A 26979-nucleotide genomic window follows, 5' to 3' on the forward strand; every position below is an offset into this window, starting at 1 on the left:
AGTAGTGGGGAATGGCTGGGGGTGCTGACAACACAGCAGACAGTAGCAGGGATATCAGAGTATAAGGGCTCTAGTCGGGGGGAGGGAGGCTATGGGAGGGTGCTACCTGGGAAGTGGGTCTATTAAAAAAAATTCTTCAAAGCATAAAAATTTGCTCCTTAATAACTAGTAGATGTGAAAAACATTACCATTGAAATCTACCTGATGATTTTATATCCATGCTTAGATGCCAAGGAGCTCAGAAATTAACTGACTGTGACTAGTAATAATCTGATATATAGAGATTAGAAACACATGTGCAAACATCCTAATGTCAATTGCATCAAAAATGAAATTTTCTACACGAAACTGTATTTTAATAATGAAATGGAGATATTTTTTAAAGGTTAAAAACCTCATTTAATTTTATGTCTTATAGGGTTTATACTGAGTAAATATTGTAACTGTAATAATTCAACTGTAAACCTAAAAATGTACAGCCAATTTTTAAGAGATGCATCCTAGCTCAGAAAATTCATATTAAATATGTCAATGCTGATGTAATGAAATGCTTCTTCTAAGTATGTGGTTATTAAATAAATAATTTTTAAAAATTTCTTTAAGATAAAAATTCATTGACTATTTATGAAGTAGTATGACACGAAAGTATAAAGGAGACTATGGGAAGGGAGGAAGAGATCTAAAGGACAGGGAGCCACTTACAAGGAAGGGTGATGCAATGCAGTGCCTGAGAGCAGAAGGGGGGCTAAAGAAAGGAAAGGACAGTAAGACAGGGAGAAGGAGGAGGGACTGCTGTGGAGACAGAATCCAAACAAGCACAATGACGGACATTCATTTATATGAAAATGTCATAGTGCATATCAACTAAAAAAATCAAGAATAATAGTTAAATAAAATAGCATGAGAGTATTGTAATGGCCTCAAATGGTGACAAATTGTAATATCCAAAGTAACTTCATTTTCTTCATTTTGTATAAAGCCGCCACTTTAAACATCAAAAGCTAGAAAAATGGCCAACTTCAAAGTCAGGTCTGAACTTAGTTGCTTTCCCCTAGAAGAGTGCTTTCTTTGGAGTAGCTGACCTTGGTCACCTCCCAGACACTGCAGCTGTGCTTCCTGCCTAGCCGAGAAACCTAAATAACAATAATAATGAGAAAGTTTCTTACTATCAAGGTCTCTGTACACCTGTTAAAGAGAAGGCTAACAAAAGGTTGTTTTGGCTTCTGTAGTTTGTTTATCTGCTAATTTGGTCCATCCAGACCCTACTCAGGACCACCTGGCATTACTCTTGTGTGATGAAATTCTTGTGGTATTTTTGGTTTTTGTCTTAATAAGTTAGTTTCACCCTCCCCAGGGGTCCTTGGGTCCTAAACCTGACTACGGGACCACCAGACAGCTATAGCCCTAATAAATTTGATCAATTAAAATTTTAATTGAATCTGGTGATCTTTTCCCAGTGGTTTCAAACTTCATAACAGTATAACACATTTTTGGGGGGGGTGGGGTGGTTCTTTTCGAGGCCGAGTCTCCCTGTAGTCCAAGCTGGCCTGGAATGTACTATGTAGACCAGGCTGGCCTCAAACTCTCAGAGATCCATCTGCTTCTGCCTACCAAGTGCTGGGATTAAAGGTACGCACCAGCACACTCTGCCACATCAGAATTCTTAAATAATTTTACTAACATCTTAAATTTTTTCCAAATAATGTTATTTGGGGGGGCTTTTAAAGGTGATAATTGCTCACAGAAAGAGAACAATTTCCAATCAATTATTTGGAAAAGATCAGGTTTCAGTAAAGCAGTTTTAATTAAGGATTTCTGAGACGACTCTGTAATGTGCATATTGACTGTCCAAGATGGGATGGATATGTTATTTACTGCATTTTACAAATGTGTTTGCTCACAGAGCTCCCTTTCTTCCTTCAGAGCATCTCTCATGGAGCCTTAAAACAAGACATAGCACATTAATATAGAGTAAATGGAGCCAGATTGTGAAGTAACAGGTGAAAAGGTAAAAAGTCACCTCCTGTTGAGGAAGTAGGGAGTGAGGGCTTGCATTTGGGAAGACAATGGTGATTTAGGGAAGAGGTGAAGAGACAAGGAACAGCAGAATTCCTTGACTTTTCCAACTAAACTTTTAGCAGGTGGATCAAATGAAGACTCACTTGTTACAATGTTATGATGACCTCTTGTGGTTCAAAGCCAAAATGGCCCATTGGAAAATTACTGCTGACACCCTGAGCAGAAACTAGTTTGGTGCTTCCATAGCCTCATTCTAGGTTCACCCTAATTGGGGAGCCTTTCCAGGCTGGTTATTACAAACCTGTGAATCTTATATATTTCTGTAGTGACTCTTTTTTTTTTTTTTTTTTGCAAAAACAGTATACATTGCTCTGGGGAGCATAGAAGAAAATAAGAGCCAACTGTGGTGGCACACAACTGTAATCCCAGCACCAGGAAGCAAGGGAAGAAAGAACAAATTTGAAGCCAGACTGGGCTACATAACATAGCAAAGCAAAGGGTTTCATAAAAAAATGGATCAGAGCAAAATAAAACATACAAAACAGTGATTAGCTTTCTGGGGTAATTATTCATTTCAATGCATCTCAGAGAATATATAATCTGGATTGTCCTTAAGCTGGGCATGATGACACAGACCCTTAGTCCCAGCAGAAGGCAGAAGCAGGTGGATCTCTGTGAGTTCAAGGCCAGCCTGGTCTACATAGCGAGTTCCAGGCCAGCTACGGCTACAGGGAGACCCTGTCTCAAAAAAGACCAAAAAAAAAAAAAAAGTCCTTAAATATTTGAAATAATCAGAAAATTCATGATTTTGAAATTTTGCTTCTTTTGAAGGAGAGAGTACCCCTCAGACTCCCTCCCTGTCCTCTGAGAAAGAGCTGCCCTCTGCCTGACTCTAGAAATCCCCTAGATTGTTCAAAGCCTTTCCTGGTACATCTGTTTATAGTTTCTATGGAAATGGTCTGGGACAGGAGAGGAAGAACATTCTACCCCCAGGTAAGCTAGCCAATGGCTGTATAGGTTAAGGCTCTGGAAATTAGCCCTAGATTGTTCAAATCCTTTCCTGGTTCTTCTGTTTATGGTTTCAATAGACATCCCCTGCTTTGTGGTTTTTGTGGTTTTTAAGCTTAAAAACCCTGTGTTTCCACAGCTCGGGGTCACAGTACAGCTCCTGAGACTGTCTGTGTCCCTAGCCAGTTGGCTCCAATAAAGCACTTCTGTTTTTACTGAGACTCAGTGTCCGAGTGGTCAATTCAGGGAATTCTTCAAACCCTGAAAATTATGGGGGCTAGTCCGGGATTCCCTAAAATACCCTCGGTCTGTTTTTCTGTCTTTTTCATTCTCCATTTGGCACCCGACGACATCAGATCTGGTTTCTCCTGTGGTGAGTCTGTTTTGATTTCTGTTCTGGGTGTCTGGACTTCTGGGGGCTCAAGGGAGAGAAACTGTATGCAGTATTGCTCTCCAGGGCAGAGGATGGGGGATGCCCTGCCCCTCCATCTGAATAGTTGACCACTTGTGCCCTCCAGGCCTTCGTTTTCAACCCTAATCACTCACATAGCAAATCTCCAATGCACAGTGCCTTTGTTCTGTGTCAGTCAAGTCTTGAATCTACCCAATCTGTCTGTTTCTCGTTTGTCTTTGTTTTGGTATAATCCTTTTCTTTTCCATCATGGGTCAATCCCCTTCATCTGAAGACACTCCCCTTGACTTAATTCTTTCTCATTTTAAGGATTTCCAGAAGGCAGCTGCAATCTCTAGAGACACTATCTATTAGGGGAAATTCTGTACCTTTTGTCCTCTCAAATAGCTGTCTTTTGATGGTGACTGGCCCCCCACTGGGTCCTTTGATGGTAACAAACTTTCTTCTGTTCAGGCAGTGATCTTCGGAAACCCAGGACACCCTGATCAGGTCCCCTATATTATGGCCACTCCTTACCCCTCCCCACACACATTACAACCCCTGCCATCCTTCCCTTCCATGCTGTGGTCCTGCTGGATTCCCAGATTGGGATCCCAACACCCCTGCAGGTAGGGAGTCACTCAGACTCTGTCTCCCGATTGACTGGTTCCTCCAATGGGCGGAGCCTGACACTGAGCGGGAAGTAGGAAGGAAAGCTGGGAGCCATCTTGGGATGGAAGGCAGGAGCCATCAGTAGAGCATGATGGTGTAGGAAACTCGCAGCCAGCGCAGTAACTCAAAGACAGAATGTACTGACTCCCTGTGGACCTGGGGCAAGATCATTGGCCCCAGAGGCATGAGCGAATGCTAGTGGGGCTATGGGTGTGGCACAGTCTGATAAGGCAGGCTCTGAGTCACAGTGGCATGGGGCTAGGCACTGGGTACTCATTCCTTTCTAAGTTAATAAATACACACTAAATATATGTTTTGTCTGATCGCGCAGGAGACCCAGAGAAAATTCGGGCCACAGATTCTATCGCCAGATTCTTTTGAGGGGGGGTCTCCAGGCCACTGCTAAAAGGCCTACAAATTTTTCAAAAGTCAGTCAGGTTGGGCAGGGACAGACAGAGCCCCCGTCACAGTTCTTAGAGGGATTGATGGAAGGCTATCGGGCTTATACTCCCATCGATCCAGAGGTACCTGAGAATCATTGAGCAATAAACATCGCCTTCATGACCCAGTCTGCTCCTGATATCTGGAACAAATTACAAAAGTTGGAAGGCTTTGAAGGTAAGAGTCTCTGAATTTCTTGAAATCACCCAGAAAGTCTACAATAACTGTGAGACCCAGGAGGAACGTGAAGAACATCATAATTGAAAACCGGCATGGGCTTTGGCTCTAAGAGAGGGTGAACACCCCCCCAGAAGATATCTGCCCATAGGTCAGAATTGGCAGAGGGGACCAGGCTCCTGAGCTGGCCCCCTAACAAGTCAGAGAATTCCTGGGGTCAGCTGAATATTGTCGCTTATGGATACCTGGTTTTGCAGAATTGGCCAAGCCTCTATATGAGGTAACAAGGGGGGGACCCTCAGCATTTTCCTAGGGAGAAGAACAACAGCAGGCCTTTGACAGCCTAAAACAGGCCCTCACTTCTGCACCAACCCTAGTCTTACCTGACATCTCAAGGCCCTTCTACCTTTATGTAGATGAACAGTTTGGTGTAGCAAAGGGCATACTTGCTCAAACTTTGGGCCCCTCGAAGAGACACTGGTGGCTTACCGCTCAAAGAAATTAGATTCAGTAATGGCTGGATGGCCAGCCTGTCTGAAGATCATAGCAGCCACTGCAGTCCCAATTAAGGACGCTGATAAGCTCACCTTGTGACAACAACTGATTGTGACCACCTCCCATGCTATTAAAGGGGTACTGAGGGCACCGCCTGATCGCTGGTTCACAAATGCAAGATTAACTCTCTCCTACTAGATGTGTCCCACTTGACATATGTGGTTACCAGTGCCTTAAACCCTGCATCCCTGCTCCCTGAGACTGAGTCTGAGACAGCTGTACATCACGATTGCTCCGAATTGCTGCAGCATGTCCAGGGAAGCCAACCTGATCTCACTGACATACCATGGAAGAACCCTGAGTTGGTGAAGTACACAGATGGGAGTAGTTACATAAAAGATGGAGTCAGGTATGCAGGGGCAGCAGTAGTCACCCAGGAAGACATCCTATGGGCAGAAGCCCTGCCCAAAGGAACCTCTGCACAAAAGGCCAAACTGATAAGCCTTGATTCAGACCCTAAGACTGGGAGAGGGTAAGACTGACAACATTTACACTGAAAGTAGATATGCTTCTGTCACTGTTCATTTACTTGGAGCCATCTAGCGAGAAAGAGGCCTCCTGACATCAGAAGGAAAGACTATTAAACACATACAAGAGATCATTGATTTGTTAAGGGTCATATGGATGCCCAAAAGAGTGGCAGTCATTCATTGCCCAGGACACCAAAAGAACAACACACCTGAGGCCTGAGGAAACCAAAAGGCAGATCAAGTCACCAAGGAAATAGCAGAATCCCCATCTGAACCTGCACTCCTAGCCCTGCTAGATCCTACGTTACCTGAAAAGCCTTCATACGCAAAAGAGGATGACAAATATTTCCAGACAATTCCAAATGGGTATGTCTCCTCAGGATGGAGACACACTTCAGATGGCAAGGTCATCCTCCCCTGCCACCTGGGGGAAATGCTAGCTCGCCAACTCATGAAGGAACCCACATGAGGAAAGAAAATATCAGGTTATTACTAACCAGATGCTTCTAGTTTCCTTCCTCAACAGCTTCTATACAGGACATCACCTCCAGATGTATGGCATGCCAGATGACTAATGCCTACCCCAAAAATGATAAATCCTCAGGAAACCATGAAAGAAGGACTGCCCCCAGAGTCCACTGAGAGGCAGGCTTCACTGAGGTAAAGCCAGGCTGGTTTGGATATAAATATTTACTGGTTTTTGTAGTCACTTTTTCAGGATGGGTAGAAGCCTTTCCCACCAGGAAGGAAACGGCAACCAAACTTGCCAAGAAGTTGCTAGATGAACTCATTCCCAGGTTTGGTGTGCCCCTGGTGTTAGGATCTGACAATGGACCAGAGTTCATCTCTCAGGTAATTCAGGCCTTAGCAAAGGCTCTGGGGACAGATTGGAAACTACATTGTGCATACCATCCCCAGAGTTCAGGACAAGTAAAGAAGATGAATCAGACCCTTAAGGAGACCTTGACTAAGTTAACTTTAGAATCTGGCACAGAATGGGTGACTCTCCTCCCTTTTGCCCTCCTCAGGGTTAGAAACTCCCCCTATATCCAGGGAATAACTCCTTTTGAGATTCTTTTCAGAAGACCCCCTCCCCTGGAATCCTCCAGTCTATTAGGGCATTACAGGCTGTACAGGAGAACCTCCACCCCCTGATCCGGCATGTGCACAAACTGCCTCCAGCTACTCCACATCCTTACTGACCTGAAGACATTGTCTGGATAAAGCAACATCAGAAGGAGACATTGGCCCCTCAGTGGAAAGGACCATTCACTGTGATCCTGACAACTCCCATGGCAGTGAAGGTAGACGGACTGTGCACCTGGATTCATCACTCACACATCAAGCCTGCCCAGGTTGACCAAGAAAAATGGAAGGTCCAACATTATCCAGGAGACCCTCTGAAACTTCGCTTGGTAAAAGACCACTGTTATACCCATAGATTAGTGCATCTCTCAACTTTTACCACAGAAGCTCCCTTATGTAGCAAATAGTGATTAACACAAAACCCCACAACTGGCCAACATGCAGAGAATAAGAAACTACAGAGCACTTATCCCTGAATTGAACACCTCTATCAAATGTCTTCCTCCCAAGACTTGGGGATCATTGCACAAGAGGGGGTAGAATGATGGTAAGAGCTAGAGGTGCTGGATGAGCACAAGGAAACTGAGTTGTTTTTTTTTTTGTTTTTTCAGGACAGCTGGGAAGTCATTCATATGAACTCACAGCAGTGGTAACAGATGCACAAGTACCACATAAGCTCAAGTCAGGCAAAATTCCAGCACAGGCTTGGGTAAGAAACCCCAACCCTACCTGAGGAACTATTGACAACTGATAACTGATGGGACAGGGAGAGTCAGTCTCTTTTAAGGATGTAACTCTTGGTAGGTTAACCAGGTTCCAGTGGATGGACCCACAGGGAAGGGTATCTGGGGACAAAAATTTGACTCTGCCAACTTTTGTATGTGTGTGCATGTGTATACACACGTTCATGAAATTGGGTGTTGAAAGGGAGGTGCAGATAGGAGATGAGATCTAAATATGATCAAAATATATTTATCAAGCTGGTAAAATTTCAATTAAAAAGGGAAAAAGTTTTACAAATTAGCAAGACTAAAGAAAAATAGCATTTTTTGCCATTTTCTTCTTTTCAACTCTTCACTTTCTGCTTCTAAATATACTATGAATATAACAAGCCAGACTCTCCATGATCTCTCCTCTTCCCCTTCACTTGGAGGAAGACATAGTGGTTTACTGATAGTCTACCAACTCGCTCCAAACCAGCTGTCTAAAATAGTACTTTATTATGTTTGTTTACACTCATATACCTCAATACCGCTCTATTTTTTTCTTCATATGAACTTATTTGCTCACTGATTGATTTGTTTATTTTGTGATATGTAAACTCTGGAGTGAAAAGTATTATTTTGTTTACTAATTTGTCCTCATGTATTTCTTGAATAAAGATGTTAATTATATGTGTATCAATCAGTACAATATTAACTGCCAGTAAATAAGGCATAATACAAAAAAGAATGGCAAACTTCTCATGGTTTCTTTGACCAGCATCACCATATTACCCTACCTCCCATTCCTGTTAATCGTGTTTCCATAGATTCAACTTTTCATATTCCACATATAAATATAATCAAACAGTATTTGTCTTCTTAATCCCACAACTGGCTATAAGCGGCTAAAGGAAATGAAATCAGTGTCTCAAAAGCATATTTATTCTCCTTTGTTTATTGCAGAATTATTCGGAATTGTCAAGATTTGCAAACAACCCAAGTATCCATCAGTAGATGTCTGGATAAAGAAATTGATATATATGTATGTGCATGCATAATTCTATTGTCATAAAACATGAAATCCTACTCTTTTTGTAATTTTAATTATATAAAGTAGCTAATACACAACCACCTTTAGATCTATGAAAGTGATAAACTCATATGAGTCACCATAAACCATATTCAAGGTTAAGAGCATTATCTGCTCTTGCAGAGAACCCAGGTTCAGTTCCCAGCACCCACATGGTGGCTAACAAGCATTCATAGTTCCAGTTCCAAGGGATCTGATGCCCTCTTCTGACCTCTGTGGGTACTGCATGACCTGGGTACACGTACATACAAGCAGACAATACACACTCATACACATAAAAATAAAAATAATAAAATATTCAAGATGTTTGTTTCTGTAAGAGAAAGGCTGGTAATGAAGACATAGTAAGAACCCAGTATATGGAAGAGGACATAGTGAAGACCACCAGCCAGGTAACTCCATGGGAGGTGGGGGGCAGCAGTTTATTTGAGAGGAAACAGATCTTTGGGCTGCCTCTCAGGGAGCAGAAAAACAGCAGCAAGCAGGGGGAATCAAACATCTTTTATAGGCAGTTACATGGTTGGGTAAGTTTCCATGAAGCAGGCTGGGCAGTTCAGCCCAGGATTGGTTGGTCCCCCAATAAGAAGGACTTGCCTTGGGCTAAGTTTGAACCTGCTGTTTTATAACATTGAGAGCTGCACCACCATTTTAGGAACATGCCAGGAACCTAACACCTAGGTCTATCTATTGAAGACTTTCAAACTTCGGCACTATGTAAAACTATTCCATTTTCTGGAGCTGGAGAGATGGTTCAGCGGTTAAGAGCACTGACTGCTCTTGCAGAGGACCCGGATTCGATTCCCAGCACCCACATGGTGGCTATGAACTATCCTTAATTCCAGTTCCAGGGGAATCCAACACTCCGCGACATGGGTGCACTCACATACATACAGGCCATACACTCATACACATAAAATAAAAATATTAAATAAAATATATTTTTTTAATAAAACTGTTTCATTTTCTGTGATTTTTCACAAACTGATTAAAAGCAGAAACAGTGCCCCCTGGAGGGTCTGTAGTCTCATTCATAAAAGAATTTAAGAATGTGTTCCAGGGCTGGAGAGATGACTCAGTGGTTAAGAGCACTGGCTGCTCTTGCAGAGGACCCACGTTTGATTCCCTGCACCCACATAGTGGCTAACAGTCTTCTGTAACTCCAGTTCCAGGGGATCTGACACCCTCTTCTGACCTCTGTGGGCATTGCAGGACACAGGTGCTCTTACATACATGCAGGCAATACACTCATACACATAAAATAAAAAATATAATAAAATACTTTTTTTAAAAAGGACTCAATTGGAAGCTTGAGGACAATTTTATTACAGTTTAAGGGAAAATCTCAAGGCAGGCAAGCCATAAATCTCAGAGTTGCCTTGAAGAGGGGAAGGAAGAGGAGAAGGGAAAAAAAGCCCTCACACTACTTAGGGACACAAAGGGAGTCAGATATGTGGGTGGATGAGCAGCCACACAGCAGGGAAGAAGGCAGTTGTACATAGAGAAAATAGAGAGAAAAAGGTTGAGAAACCCAAAGCATTGGGGCAGACCAAAGTGTTAAGAGGTATAAAGAAGAAAAGGAGGGGGTGAGAGAGATGGCTCAGTGGTTAAGAACATTGGTTGTTCTTACAGAAGACCAGGGTTCTAATCCCATTACCCACATGGCAGCTAATAACTGTCCATAACTCCAGTCCCAGGGAATCCGACAGCCTCTTCTGACCTCCACAGGCATTGCACAACATGGGTGCAGGCAATACACACATACACATAGAGTAAAAATAATAAAATATTATAAAAAAGAAGAAAAGGAGAGATTATGCTTTTCTGAAGAACTCAGAAAAGCTGTCACATGTCTGCCTGTGATTCAGTCCACAAGAACTGCACTAGGAAGTGGGGATTTGGGGCAGGAAAAGTTCACCATCTCATTAATACACTAGGTTTTCTGCCAATCTTTTTAGAATAGCTTACAGCGAACCCACATTTTTCCGGGTGATCCTATAACCAGGTGACTGACCAGCAAAACCACAAAGCTGGGTCTTTATCCAAGCCACATTCTGTTCTGACCAGCCTTCTCCCAGGGAACTTTTTGTTACAGTAACAAAACTATAGCAGAATTTACACTGATTCAATCTTGTCTACTCCTAATCTGTTTGGAAATACTGAGACAGAGAAAATTTCTGGTACTTTAATACCATGTGAGGATTGGACAGAACACATAGGAAAAGCTCCCTCTGCAAATAGTGTGCAAGATATTTGATAGTTTTTGAGCTAAGTATATTGGGAGAACAAATAATCTTTTTTGGAGCATGAAACACAACAATTAAGTTCTTGCTTCATTAAATTCCTACTGCATTACCAGCTGTGCATTTAGAGCTTCCTCAAAGCTTTTGAAACCTGGTTCATTATCTGTGCCTAGGGTAGTAATATTATCTGTCTCAAAGATACTGTGTGAAAAAGAAAATTAAGAGTTCCTTATCATCAGCCAATTTTGTAAAGGTTGTGACTTATTATTATTAAATCATAAGGCTCTGATCCTAGACAGGTTAAGAAATATCTACCAGCCCTTGGCAATTTTAAGACATTACTAATCATTTCTGATACAAATACACCATATTACAGAATTAACTTCTCCAACTGCCGGCTAACATTTGTTCTTAAAAAAATCTTCCATCTATTTTGCTTTGTTGTTTGTTGTTGTTGTTGTTGTTGTTGTTGTTGTTGAGACAGTCTCACTCTGTAACCCAAGTTGTCCTCAAACTCAAGACAATTCTGACTCATGCTCTCAAGCCCTAGGATTAAAGCTGTGAGCCATCACACCGAGCGTTTTTCCCATTTTTTTTTTAATTCTTTGTTCATTTAATGGTATACAAAAAATTGGAACAAATGTAATTTATAATTGAAAACTCAGATAAGATAAAAGGATAAAACATCCCCATGCTTGAAGTCTTCCAGTGACAAAACTGGTTAGGATTTGTTCTGTGAGAGAGAATTGATCCGCCTTCTCCTCTCTCCAGCCACTCTCCTCCCAACAGTGGCTTGTTCCCTGAGTTTCCTTGGCCATTTGGCTGACTCACTGTTGCTGTAAAAACAGGGCTGCTTACACTGTGTTGAAAGCTGCTGAAACTGGAGAAAACTAGTCACTAGCACACTGACTATCAGCTGAGTGACTATTGGTACTACCCACACTTCTCCAGACCAGTGCAAGTGTTCAGAAGCTGCCCAGGCCTGACCCCAGAACTGCCTCAGCCTGAGCCAGCTGTGATCTTTCCTCATGCTGGAGACTGCAGAGCTGTACTTCAATGTGGACCATGGCTACCTCGAGGGCCTGGTGCGAGGATGCAAAGCCAACCTCCTGACCCAGCAGGATTATATCAACCTAGTACAGTGTGAGACCCTGGAAGGTAAGTGGGCTCTCTCCTCACCATTTTAAAAGAAAAAAAGGAAGTGATGTTGCTCTCTGGACTGTGATCCCATGACCCAAAGTCCTAACAGGTTCTAATCCTGGAATCCAGATATCTCCTGTTTAGCCACTTGGAGACACACACACACACACACACACACACACACACACACACACACACACAATAGATCTCTATTTTCAATATTCCTTCCATTATGAGTGCAAGCCATGGCCCTTGTACAAGCAGCCCTTATGGCTTTATAACCCCCAGAAATCCACAGTTGTCCTATTCCTAGAGTTCTTTCAGATTAAAATACATTAATGTTTTCTATGTTTTGAAGTTAGAGTTATTGTTAAAATCATCCTTTAAGTTTGATTTGTAATGCCTCAATAAATACATTGCATAAATACATATTATGCATTTTAAAATATTCTGATAACTATAAGTATTTCACTTCCTTTGTAATCCTGTGTTTTCATTCTGCATATTTATTTATAAACACTATTTGGAAAAGGGTTTCATCAAACTGTTAAGAAAAAGAAAAATGGAGAAAAATAAAAATCTAACATTTTTGGTCTGGAGAATTCCTACTTCACTGAGTTATTAAGGAGAAATAAATAAATGAAACACTCAATAGATAAAAATTACCCTTAAATCACATTTTCCTCAAAAACTTATGAAAAACAGCATTTCTGTAACTATTTTTATTACTAAAAACATCTTTACTCACTTATTTTGTTAAACTTCCAGGTTGTTCTAGACATAAACAAGCATTAAAGAAAAAGTCTCCTCCTAGAAAAGGTATTAACAGGGAAAACAACCAAAAACACCTTCTGAAGGTAACTTTGCAGGCTCAGTAGTAGGGCTCAAGGGCACTGAGTCACTGTTAAGCAGCTGTGACTGGTGACAGCCAGATTTAAAGCCAAACTGCCCAAGCTGTAATCAGCCCTGTCCTTTTATTTACATTATAAACAGTCTTTCAGATGCTAAGGAATTCTATTGACTATAAGCAATCATATATAATCCTAAATCCAGCATATTCAATTAAGAGTTTGGTGATTAGCAAATGTTAATGCTTATAGAAAAATCCACATAAATTAGAGTAGAAAATCTTAACACAGAGAATAATACTTGCTTCAGAGAGAAACCAGCCATTTGAATAAGCTGTTAAGTTTTCAGTCAAGCTTCTAAAAGCAGTAAAGAATGCAAATTTAAATGCAAACAGCATATAAGATATCTTTATGATACCAAAGACATACTTTAGACTGCTCACAAAGTAATCAGAGAGAAAGAAAAGGAAGCCATATCAAAGTCATAGAAAGAATTTTATGAAATAAAAATGTAAATAGGATTTAAAAATTAAGAATTAAAAGTTACTCCTGGGGCTGGAAAAATGGCTCAGCAGTTAACAGCAAATACTGCACCCATACTGCATCCAGCTCCAACGCCTCCAGCTGCCAAGGGAATCTGCACACGGGTACACATATCTTCTCACACACATATACATATACACATAACTTAAAATAAAATAAATATTTGAAAATAAAAGTTACTCCCAAGATTTTCTGCTGTGGGCCTTTTAAGCCAAAAGATTCTATTGAAAGAAGAAAGGGAAGGGACAGGAATGTGGACAGCATGCATTAACCTCTTATGCACTCAGCTGAAGTTGATGTCTTTGTTTACAAGGAAAGTTTTCAGACTCTTTTGAAGAGCTCAGTAATGAAGCTTCTTAGATACATAAGTGTCCACACACGTAAATTCCTAAACAGTGCTAGGGGATTGTGGACCACCTGAAGCATCCCTGCCTCCTGGTTAGGAAACCCTGCCTCGTACACTATGGCTTCATTGTCATTATACATCAGGATTTCCCACCTCTCTTCTCAGTGATATGTATTTTTTCAATTATTCAATCCGTGTGTGTGTGTGTGTATGTGTGTGTGTGTGTGTGTGTCTGTATTTCAAAAAAGATAATGTTCTTAGAGTTTAAAGGATTTGCTCTTATTCCTGTAAAGTCCTATAGTCTTTAAAACTCTTCTGAGAGCCACAGACTGTTGTAGACAACTTTTACAAAAGAACACAAAGAAGTTCAGGTCATTTTCAAAGACAGAAAATGAAATTGTCCAGGAAAACTGTGGGAAGTCTTTGCATTCGCGATTGAACTGGGCTGTGAGCATAACTGGGCAAGTGTGGTTAGAAATACTCACTCATTCCAAAGCCTGACCCTGACTAACCAGAGCATGACACTCATGGTGACCCACTGTAAGTCACCCTTTCCTGGGAACAAAAGAAGGAAGCTATTATGCTTTTAAAAGTGAGCATACTATTTTCATCAGAATCTTAATTACAAATAATTGTATAATATTCTTTCCTCTTAGAAAAAGGCAAGCTCGTAACCCTAATACCTGAAGCTTAGTAATAAATGGGCTTTTCTAAAACATGGCAAAAGAGTGCACTGGCTCTCAGGTGTGGAGAACAATCTAGATTGAACATTCACTTTGTTCTCCTTGCCACATATTTCTGGAAGGGAATGAAAGAATCCCACTTTATATCCTTAACAATTATCCTTTCAGGGGATTTGACCTCTAGTGTTTCTTCAAGGATGTCTTCAGGTAGAAAGGATTTAATTCACCCACTGTATATTACTTTTCTGGAAGTAAACATGGAGAAGATATAGTTCCTGCCTTAGAAGGGCTCTTATTATAAAGAATAAAAAGCTAGAAAAAAAAAAGAAAAGAAAGAAAAAAAAGAAACCCTTGAGGAAGGCAGTTGGGCAATGCTGAGCAGAATTCCAAATACATGGGCACTGAGCCTGGACATTTCAACTCCCACAACAAGACCTGCACAGGTGAGATAACACGTACACAAAGCTCTTCACATAGCATTGTTTGAAATAGTGAAATGTGGAAGTCACTCGAACGTCCCCTGCAGGGAAGTAGTTAAATAAGTTACAGAACATTCTTATAATGAAATATTCTGCAGCTATAAAAAATGAAAAACAGAATGAGAAATATTTGCAACTGGAAGAGGGAAGATCACCAAGATAAATTAAGTGAGCTAAGCCAAGGGAGAAACATGTGGCATGATACACCTTAATTTTTTAATATTTATTTATTATTGTATGTGTATGAGTGTTTTACCTACATGTATGTAAGTGCATCTGTGTCATGCAATGCCTTCCGGGGACCAGAAGAGGACTCTGGATCCCCTAGAACTGGAGTTAAGGATGGTTGTTAGCTGCTGTGTGGATGCTGGAAACCAAATTGGGTCCTCTGCAAGAGCAGCTGGTACTTTTGACCTCTGAGCCATCTTCCCAGCCCCCTTTTAAAATCTTTTTATATGATTACCTATAAAATATCATATATCTTTTATATGATTATGCAAAGTGTGTGTAAGGATACAAAAGAAACTAAACATTATAATTACCTGAGGCCAGGAATGAGTGGCAGGGGTGGTGGATGTATTGAGAAATGTAAGAAAAAATTTCACTATATATATTTATATCCTACTTAAAAAACTTTTTGGCTCTCTTTTTAGACAGGGTCTCCCTGTAGCCCCAGCTGCCCTGGAAGTCACTATGTAGACCAGCCTGGCCTTGAACTCACAGAGATCGGCCTGCTTCTGCCTCCCGAGTGCTGGGACTAAAAGCATGCACCACTATGCTCAGCTTAAATTTTTTAACTCGGGGGCTGGGGAGATGATTCAGCAGTTACAAGCACTTGCTGCTCTTGAAGAACAGAGTTTGGTTCCCAGCACCCATGTCAGGTAGCTCACAATTGCCTGTTATTCCAATTCCAGGGGATCTGACACCCTCTTCTGGCTTCCATGGGCACCTACATACACACATGCATAGTCACATACATATACATATAAATAAAAACAAATTTTAGAAAAAAATTTAAAATACATGAAGGAGAAAGACTTATTTCAAAGAGTTTTCTCTATGAATCCTTAGACATAATTTGTACTTGTATTATTTTTGTTTTGTATTTAAAACACATCCAACAGTGGCACTGTTCAAAACTACACCAGTGAACATCAGCTGAGCTCTACCTCTCCGGCATTTAAGTCTTTCTCAGAAACCTTTTGACTTTTCTAGGCCTATCCTTTCAATTACAAATTCCTACCTTCATTTGGTTTGCCAGGAGAATGTCCATTCCCCTTTGACACTTCCTTTCAAACTTCTTCTTCCATAGACTTTGCTACAGTATCCCTGGTGAGACAGAACTGGCAAGCCTCAATTTTGTGTTCTACTGTAACTTGCAATGAACCCAATCCTATACAGCACCTGTGACATTTGTGTAGGTATGTCACCCTACCACAAGACGTTAGCCTCACCTTCCTAGCAGTAGAAGCTAAAGTCAGAGTGTTAACTTGTGTAGAAATAAGACACCATCTCCTACATTGTAAGCTGATTTATGGTCTGTTCTTTTTTTACAATGATGGAACTTGTACCCAAGTCCTGGGACATGTCAAGCATATGCTAGGTGTTCTGGTTTGCTTTTCTGTTGCTGTGATAAACACCATGATCAAAAGTAACTTGGGGAAGAGAGTTTATTTCATCTTACAGGTTACAGTCCATTGTCAAGGGAAGCCAAGACAGGACCTCAAGACAGGAACCTTGAGGCATAAACTGAAGCAGAGACCACAGAGGAAAGCTGCTTGCTGCCTTGCTCACCTACTTACACAACCCAGGCCCACCTACCCACAGTGGACTGGGCCCTCCTATGTCAATTATCAATTAAGAAAATGCTGTACAGACATGCCCACAGGCCAGCCTGATGACGATAATTCCTCTATTAACTAACCAGCACGCCCGGCAAGCACTTTATTACTAAGCTACATCTTTAACCTACTGTAAGCTTCTTGTGGCCCTTCTAAAGGGCAAAAATGCACCTTTAACTATTTTCTCTCCTACCTTCTAGAGCCCAAGACTATTTATGCATAGTATAATCCAGCTCATCTGTAATACTTTCTGGGATGTTAGGCAAGCTGTGGAGCTTGGAACTTTCCTATCTGATGCTTAGATAACACTTTTCTGGCTTATCTCCCTGTTCAGGGAAGGACCAAAACTATCTAGAGATATTTTGTAAACTGTGACTCTGCCTCTGAACTGCCATGCCTATGCAACAAGAATTAGATTTCCCTCTTTTACTAGACTTTGGAATTTCTGAAATAATTCTCATTTCATTGCTTGGTTCTTGGTATTTAGTATATGACAGGTTGAATCTACTCTGCTTCATAGAACACTGATTTTGAAAACACTGCTCTTGAGAATAAGAATCAAAGTGAAGACACCTTCATGATGGCCTACAACTGCACTGATAGCACTTGGGGGTATTAGGTAGGAAGACAGATTCTGAGGACAGCCTAGGCAAGATTCTGTCTCACACACAAGAAAAGGAGTTTCAACTCCAGTAACAATGAACTTCACAATGAAGTGCTGCATGGCCACTAGTCTATTGGTCTCACAGGAAGAGGTCCCAGAAGAGGGCAATGGATCCCCTGGAACTGGAGTTAAGGACGGTTGTTAACCACCATGTGCATTCTGGGAACCAACTGCAAGTCATCTGCAAGGGCAGCCAGTGCTCTTAACCTCTGAGCCATCTCTCCATCCCCCTTTTAAATGTTTTTATATGATTATCTAGATGCAATGTTTAATTAGCTAATGTTTGAGGCTTACGTATGTAACAAACTTTGAATTACATACTATAAAGAATAAGAAAAAGAAGACTGTTGAATACTAAAGCAACTCCTTAATTCAGGGTATCATTGAAAAGTAAAGACGTCGATAAAAATTAAAAATGTAAAATGGTTTCAATTTACACATGAAAGTGAACCAAATTGAAAAAATAGTGTTTGAGAAATACTCATTGAGATGGCTTTGTTGAGGAGTTTAAAAACATAAATTCTAGGCCGGGCATGGTGGCACACGCCTTTAATCCCAGGACTCGGGAGGCAGAGGCAAGTGGATCTCTGTGAGTTCAAGGCCAGCCTGGCCTACATAGTGAGTTCCAGGGCAGCTGGAGCTACAGGAAGACCCTGTCCCAAAAAGACAAAATGATAATAATAATAATAAAAAAGATCATGATAAGTGAGATCTAATATCGCTATGTTTTATATAGTATCTTTTTATTAATAAACTCTAGGCAGGCAGGGAAACCAAGGAAAAAGTGAAAAGTGTTTTGGTGAGAAGGAAATGAGTTTGGCAGCAGCATGAGAATACCTAGGGATAAGTTTGGAGTTTGGGCTGAGGAAAATGTTGAGGTACCTTGAAGTTCTGAGGAGGACGGTCAAGATGCTGAAACTAATGTTGATGAGGATGAGAATCGTGCCAAAGCCTTCAGGTCACATGCTTTCTGCCAGCTTTAATCAGCCAGGGTTGCTCCCAGTGGGCTACACTTAACAGTTAGACCCTGTACCCTAAAGGTTCTGCAACCTCTGCAAAACAGCACCATCAGATGGAGACCACATGTTCAAGCGCATGAGTCTGTGGGAGACAGTTCACATTCAAACTATAGCAAATACAGTTATTAAAACTCCAAGGGAGGTGCTGGAGAGTTGACTCAGAGGTTAAGAGTATTGACTGCTCTTGCAGAGGATGAAGGTTTGATTCCCAGCACCCACATGGCAGCTGACAACCATCACCGTCTGTTACTCCAGTTCCAGGGAATCTGTGCTCTTCTGACCTATGCAGGCATTGCACAACACTGTTGCACCTACCTACATGGAAGCAATACACTCATACACATAAAATATTTTAAAAATCTGAGGGCTAGTGAGATACCACAACAGGTAAGGACACTTGCTAAGGACACTAAGCTTAATGATCTGCATTCCATTCCTGGTACCCACATAGTGGAAGGAGAAAACTGATTCCCTCAGGTTGTCTTCTGAACTATATGCATGCATGTGCCCCCATATACACACAGTAAAAAAATTAAAATGTAAGAACATTTTTAAAAATCTGAATAGTCATTAGATCTGATGATAGAACCCAATATATCAGTTGAGACATTCCTTGTTCAGAAAATAAAAATTGAAATTCTTAGCAAACTGAATCCAATTATTTTGGAAGTGGGTGGGTACATGGGAGATAACATCAGTACTTTGAAATAGCTTCTATATACTACCTTTCAATCTATTTCAGTCATGTTTTTTTTAAGCTGAGGATTGGAACAAAAGTATCGTATTTAATCCCTGCCGTATCCTGAAAGTATAGATCCGTATCCTTTATGCATGTGTGCCTGGTGCTGGAGATGGAGTCGGAGCCTTGCACATGTCAAGAAGGCTCTGTAACATTTTGTAGATGAGGAAATTGAGTTCAGAAAGGTCAGATAGCCTCCTTAACGTCTGTACCAGAAGAGGAAGAAAGGGAGGGAGTCTGTTTGGGGGCAGCAGCGCCCTGGACAACAGGTATATCTGAAGGCACCATCTTGGCATAACCTCCAAGACAGTAAAGGTGGAGCATTCCTGTTTCTGTTTGTTTTTTGAGACACAATCTCCCTATGTGGCCAGACTGCCCTGAAACTCTTGATCCTCCTGCCTTAGCCTCCAAAATACTGGTATTACAGGCATGTTCCGCCACCAGTTCCCAACACTCACTTTTATATGCAGATCCAAACAAAAAGCCTTACAGAAAAAAAATGCCTTTCCAAAAAGGATCTGCGAATCAATGGAGAAGATAATTGTGAAGGTTCTGATTGGTTCACTAGTCACAGGATCTCGAGTCAATCCCTTCACTGGGGAATGATGAAGTTTTACATTCTGGCCACACACTAGCATTCAGGCACACATAGATACACTCTTGCACTGTGATACACCCACATGCCATATAGATACACTCACATGCATACATAGGTACACACTGGTCTTACACTCAGATACATGCAGACACTTGTTAAAATAGCCTAATGGATTCATTTTATTCTATTGCTGTTTAGAAGCTATTAAGTTGATTTAACCTGTAGGGATACTATATTCTATAAAAACACTGTATTTCCTCATTTATAAAAGAAAAGGTTACTCACCACACTGCCAGTAATTAAAAGGTAATGTGATCCTCCTAAGTGAGCTCTGAGGTCAGCCCTCTTGATTCCTAATTGTTTGAAAAGTTCCGTGCCAGACTCTTTGCAAACAAATCCTTTAATGGATCTATTCAAGTCTTTCAGTTCCTACAGTAAAGGAGTCTATTTGTTCCTAATATATTTGATCACAGAGCCCTATCACTGATACACCTATTTAGATAAGCATTTAAGGAAATGTAAGAGAAAAATTAAATGAACCCATTTTTAAAACTATAAAACTATGAGCACTGTTGTTATTGTTGGCATTGTAGTACCATCTCAAAGCAGATGTTCCAGACTGAAGGCAAATGGCCCTTGGATCACTTTGCGTTGGTGAGGGAGAGGATTCTCCTATTCCGTCCACCTCTCCAGGGATCCCAGAATTCTAAGATTCCTCCAGGGTCTGGACAGTGGAGACGTTTCAAGCTCTTGTTGGCAGCTAAAAGGTTTGAAAGTTATTCAGCTTAAAAGAAACATATGTCACTGAGCAAAATATCATGGTTTTGAAAGAAACAGCATTTGTGTCACTTCTGCTGGCAAATATTCTTTGGTGGTGAGAATACAAACTGTGAAATTCCATAAAAATCTACACCACCAAAATAACCGCCAAACAAGGCCTTGCACAGCCGAAGTATAATTGTTTCACACTGAATTCGTTCAACAGGTAATTGAACCAAAGAGCACTTTTTATATGCGAAATCTACTCAAGACACTGAAGAACACTGTGTCCTAATTTGCAGAACATCTTCCTCCCACTTCAAGGCTCATGTGATGACCATGTCCTTCAGTAAATTTGCTGTTTACATCCCTATTGATCAGGGTCTCATTTTCTGTGTTCATAAACCAAGGTTCTTGTCACCAAAGTGAAGGCATTGCTTGAATGGTATGTTTGTGGTCTCCTCTCCCACCAGACTGTGAGTTTCCTTTAGGGTGAGGAAAGTCCATCTTTGAGTTTCCTGCAGTTGATAGCACATAATAGATGATCAATAGATGTTTGAATAAAAGCTCTAAGAAGCTGCAGGGTCTAACGAGCTAGCTACATTTGTGTGCTAGATGGAGTGAAAGACAGTTTAAATAATCTCTTCTTGTTTTCTTTTTGAAACAAGGTCTCACTATATCACCCAGGCTGGCCTCAAACTCACTATTTAGACAAGGCTGGCCTGGAAACTCCTGCCTCATTCTCTGTTTGGGATTATAGACATGTACCATGATGCCTAGCTGACATCTTAGATATTCTGATATTCAAAATATTTACATGTTAGCCATGTAGAAGGTATAAATAAGAAAACACAACTGCATTTTTGGGTTAACATACTTAGGTGCTATGTTTACCTTTCTCACCACTGTGGCAGAATGTCTGACAGAAACAATTTAAGACTTATTCTGGCTCAAAGTTTCAAGGCATTGATCCACCATGGTGAGGAAGGCAGTGTGGACGGAGACGCTCCATCTGACCATAGGAACTTTCAGCATGATTTATTCACATCTTGATGGATCAGGAAGCAGAGAGATCAAGCTAAAATCAAAGGTAGATAGCATCTTCAAGTTATACTCCAAGCAACCCTCTTCTGTTAAGTAGTCCACTGCCCCAAAGGTTTCACAACTTCCTAAAACACCACTACCAAACACAGAAGCCTATAGAGGGCATTCAACTATTATATTAGAACCATTAGCAAAGTATTTTCAAACTCAGATCAGTGAGCTTAATAATTCTTTCAAGGCTTTACAGAGTAAATCATAACAGCTGCATTGGTTGGCAGCAAAATACAGTCTATAAATGAATTTAAAATCAGCCAAATATGAATTCCAATCCCATCCCAGTTTACCTGTGGCATAGTGAGAAAATTATTAACCTACGAACTTTGGTTTTCTTGTCTGTAAAAAGGCATAAAAAATCATTCCCACTTCATAGGATTACCATGAATATTGAATGGGAGAATACAACCTTAGGACAGTACATACTGAGAAATCAATAATTAGTAACTATTATTTGAATGTTACAATCAGACTTTGAAGTATTCACTATAATTAACAAATCTGAAAAAGGACAGGGAACCTAGGCATAGTGGGACATAGCTATAATCCTAGTACCTGGGAGGCAGGCAGGAAGATCAGAAGTTTAAGGCCAGCCTCAGTTACATAACCTAGATCAAGAGCAGCTTGGGCTACATGAAGCCCTGTCTTAAAAGAAACAAAGAAACGAAGGAAGGAGGGAAAGGAGGGAGGGAGGGAAGGAGGGAGGAAGAGGAGAAGAGGAAGAGAAAGGAAAGAAAAGGAAAAATAGAGGGAAGGAGGGGGAGAGTAAAAGCAATTAAGGGAGAGATTCCAAAGAGTGGACTGGGCTCAACATTTTGAAAAAGCAAGGACATTTGGGGAGACAAATGTGACTTTATAGGCCTTTATATACACAATAGAGTACATGAAATTGGGCGGGGAATAATAAGTGGATGCAGATGGGAGATCTAAACATGATCAAAATGGATTATATAAAATTTACAAAAATTCAATTAAAAAGAAAGAAAAACCATGGATGTTCAAAAACATGTGGCTTGTTCAGGAGGAGGTGACAGCAAATGAATCTAGAACTCAGTCCAATCCTCTGGCAACATTTAAAGAATGCATGGTACAGACTGAAGAAATAATTTTGGGGGTCTAAGAGTAACAGTCTCCTAGCAGCACAGCTATCATATAACCCACCATTTAGCCCACTGAACTTCAATTCCTTCATCTCTAACGAAAGAACACTGAAATCAGGCTGTGATGACTGTCCATTCCAGCCCCAGATCCATGTCAGCTCTTACTAACAATCTCTCTTTTCCAACAAGTAGAGATGAAGCCTTAGTCTTCTCAAATTTTCCAAACAGTTGTTTCATTAAAACTGGTGAAAGTCAAATGTTCTGTATTAGTCAGTGTTCTCTAAAAGAAGACAATCGACAGAATGTGTTTATGTTGTAAGAGGGCTTTACTGGAATGGAATGGCTGTAGGAGCTATAGGAACTGGGTGCTCAACAATGGCTGTCTACATGCATGCTGAAGAGGCTGACAATCCTGTTGTTGCTCAGTCCATGAAGCTGAATGCTGCCACATTCCCTTCTGGTGCTGGAGATCTAGAAGGTTCCTGGAGAGTCACTGGCCTTCAATCCACACTGGAAGAACATGAAGCTGGATTCTGATATGAGCAAAGGATGACAGCAGCAGCAGCAGGATGGGTGTGTTTTACCAGCAAGAAGTGAGAGCTCCATTAATCCCACTGTCAGGAGGCAGAGGCAAGTAAATCTCTGTGAGATCAAGGATAGCCTGGTCTACATTGCAAGTTCTAGGCCAGCTGGGGCTACAGGGAGACCCTGTCTCAAAAACCAAAAACCAAAAACCAAAATCAAGCAAAAAGTAAAGGCTGGCAGCAAATGACACTGAGTTTCCCTCAGACCTCTGAATCCGGGCTGCCTCTAACAGGTGCAGCCTTCTCCTCAAAGTTAATCCTTCCTGGAACTTCTCTCACAGACTGGCCTGCAGAAATGTCTTTTAGTTTGTTCCAGATCCAATAAAGTTGACAGTCAAAATTAACCAGATCTCTGGTGTAGATGCTTGTTTTAAATTAATTTATTTATTTACTTATTTCTCATGCTTGCTCCATGGAATACTACTAAATTCCTTAGGTAACTGGAAGTTTTATGGTGTGCTAGAATCTGTATTTATACCAACCTTCTCATTGCTTTAGAATCAACACTCAAGTCTGATAATAGGTAGACCTTATGTTAAGGTCTTAGAAGATAATACATATGCCTTCACTGAAATGTTGCCACAGATGCATGCCCCAAGTTTAACTTGATTTGGGGGTTCTTTTCATTTCAGATCTGAAAATTCATCTCCAGACCACTGATTATGGCAACTTCCTGGCTAATGAAACAAGCCCTCTCACTGTTTCCAAAATTGACACGGAGATGAGGAAAAAGCTCTGCAGGGAATTTGACTATTTCCGGAATCATTCTCTAGAGCCCCTCAGCACATTTTTCACCTACATGACGTAAGTAAAGCTTTATTAAGCCTTGATGTGATTGGATGGATGACCTTTAAGAGTTACAGGTGGAGTATTGGGCCTGAGTATCTGCTTAAGACCTTTTTCATTGTAATTTTGAATACCTCTAGATTTTAGCAACTGATAAGCTCACAGCCTATTTTCCTATTAGAAAAAAAGATGTCATGAGTATAACGCTAATAGTGGAAGTGGTGATAAGCTCCATGTAAAACAGTGCTTCATTTTTCATTGTAATGAGTATGAAGCAGAACTGATATGTGAGCAATGAGGTAGATCTTACATGAGCGTTTTGGTATCATTTGTGGGTATGAGGCATCACAATTATTTTTAAGGTTACATCTACCTTTCCTGACCCCGCCTCACAGTATAAATGCCTCTGCCATAGCTACACGTGTTTTATTTTTATCCATCATCAGTGATTTCAACCTTTCACTGTGTGGGCTCCTCATTCTAAGAAAGGTTCCAACTCCCACATAATAATAGATTGTGCTTACATCATATCCAGTGTTCAAAAGAGCCATTAGAAATATCGAACTCTACTCAGGACTAAAAATAAGAAATTAAGGAAATGTACAAAATTGAGTGGGCATTGAAGTGTGTGAAAGGCAACTCTGGGAGATAACCTGCAATGCTTAGAGAAAGGCTGAATGGGCAGAGAACAGAGGAGCCTTCTGAAACAGCAGTTTCAGCCTCGGGTTCTTCAACTGTTTGGTAATATGGAAATGATGGAGCTCCTTCAGGGCCCCCGTCCTTCTTCCATCCTTCCATGTCTCCATCATCTGCTCCATTCTGCAAATACCAGTGGTTCTGACCTTGAGTCTAGTGACTATGAGAATGGAACTGAGCTGAAAAGATGGCCCCTGTAGTTAAGAGCACTGACTCTTCCTACAGAGGACCTGAGTTTGAATCCCACCACCCCCATGGTGGCTATAATTGTCCATAACTCAAGTTTCAGGGGAATCTGACACCCTCTTCTGACCTCCACAAGCATTGCATGACATGGGTGCACCTACATACATGCAGGCAATACACTAATACACATAAAATAAAAATAATAAATTTTTTTTAAAAAGAATATCAAATGTGTCTGCAAAGGTGAACAAAGTTAGACAGAGGATAACTGCTGCACCTAACTGTAGTTTGAAGGGAAAATAATATGTCATTCTAACGAATGATTTCTCACACTATAGCAAAGCATTTCTTGGAGTCTAAAGAATGGTAACTGGAAAATACTCCATAGAAACAGAACTACATTCCAGGCTTTAATACAAGAAAAATCAGTGTGAACTTTCTGTTGTTGATGCTGGGCAAGACCAGAAATAAAGGAAGGCTCAGCTGTTTGGGATTTCCTACAGTATCAACTTTACTTCATGAATAGTATCTTTAAGAAAAAATAGGGCTGAGATTGTTGCTCAATCATAGAGCACCAGGCTGACATTGGTGAGGCCCTGGGTTCTATCACTCACATGCATAAAAGAGGAAGGAGGAAGAAGAAAAGAAGGAAGAAGAGGAAGACAGGAGAAACAGGAGGAGGGGGAGAAGGAAAAGAAAGGGATAGGAGGAAAAACCAAAGGAGAGGATTCTAACTTCCCAAAAGTTCAGAAGTATACAAGTTGCTCCATTCTGCCTGTCCCCTTCTTCCCCACTCAGTTCCTCTCCCCCAAAGTAACCACTTCTCAGTTTAATGTGATTTTTTTTCAGAAAAATACCTATATTTATGTGTGTCTATTAGTATATGTCCTACTCATCAGTCCACACTTCATATGTATACAGATAGTATCTTTCCTTCTAGGGTTTTCTGTCTTTCAATAGTTCTTACTAATATCCCTGTGAGCATCATTCTACTTCAACCATAGAATTCTGTGAGTTGTTTGTGTCATGATTCCATTTACCAGTCATCACTCAATGAGTTGCAAAAATAGATTGCAATTAGCTAATTCCTAGGAAGGCCTTTCCTTTTAGTGCAAGTGATCAAGTCCCAAGGTCTTGTATTTGCTAGGTAAGGTAAGTGCTCTGTGAGTCACATTCCCCGCTAACTGTGCAGTTCTTGAATTTATTTTGAAGCTTAATTTATTGCAGTGGAAGTGATGAGCAAAAGGAATGTGCTTTTCTTCCCGTTGTTGTGTTTTGTTTTGAGACAGGTTCTCTATTTGTAGGTCAGGAAGCACCAGACTCACTGCTGTAACCCAGGCTGGCCTCAAACTCATGACCTTCTTGCTTCAGGCTAGGAATGTGCATTTCTTAATTTTGATAAATATTGCTGAGTTGTTCACAACAAAAATAACACCAATTTATACCCCCCAAATAGCCCATAAGAAGGCTATATCCTTGTACAAGTTGCCATCATTTTGTATTTTTTTTTAATTTTTGCCAGTCAAATAGATAAAAAGATAGTCTCTTCCTCTTTCAATGTGCAGTTATGAGTAAAACTGATTATTCCATATTTATTAGTTATGTATTTCCCACTTGACTAAATACTTTACCTATTTTTATTAGCATTTGTGGCACTTTTTATTTTTACTTATTTTTAATTTTTATTTATTATTTTTAGTTTATGTGTATGTGTGTATTGCCTGTATGTAGGTAAGTGCACCCATGTCATGCAATGCCTGTGGAGGTCAGAAGAGGCTGTCGGATCGCCTGGGACTGGCGGTTCAGACAATTGTTAGTTGCCATGTGGGTGCTGGGATTCAAACCCGGGCCTTCTGCAAGAACAACCAGTGCTCTTAACTGCTGAGTCATCTCTCCAGCCCTATGGCACTTTTTAATTGATATGCAAGGTCCTTTGTAAATTAAGGAAGTTATCCCTTTGAAATATATATTGCAAAGCTAGCTTCTTGGTTTGATTGGCTTTAATTTTTTATAGTTT

At 40.7% G+C, this 26979-nt stretch overlaps 1 protein-coding gene across 1 annotated transcript in view; it reads left to right on the forward strand.

Moving 5' to 3' along the window:
* Nucleotides 1–11792: 11792 nt before the first annotated feature.
* Atp6v0d2 (ATPase H+ transporting V0 subunit d2) overlaps nt 11793–26979 on the forward strand; it is a 51382-nt gene continuing 36195 nt past the window's right edge. The window contains exons 1-2 of the mRNA XM_008829458.3: nt 11793–12011; nt 23927–24098. Of these exons, the coding sequence (XP_008827680.1) occupies nt 11882–12011; nt 23927–24098 (302 nt within the window). The 5' untranslated portion in view covers nt 11793–11881. The remainder of the gene's footprint in view (nt 12012–23926; nt 24099–26979) is intronic.

This window comes from Nannospalax galili, unplaced genomic scaffold (genome assembly GCF_000622305.1).
Source record: "Nannospalax galili isolate Female #2095 unplaced genomic scaffold, S.galili_v1.0 scaffold934, whole genome shotgun sequence".
Taxonomy (NCBI): domain Eukaryota; kingdom Metazoa; phylum Chordata; class Mammalia; order Rodentia; family Spalacidae; genus Nannospalax; species Nannospalax galili.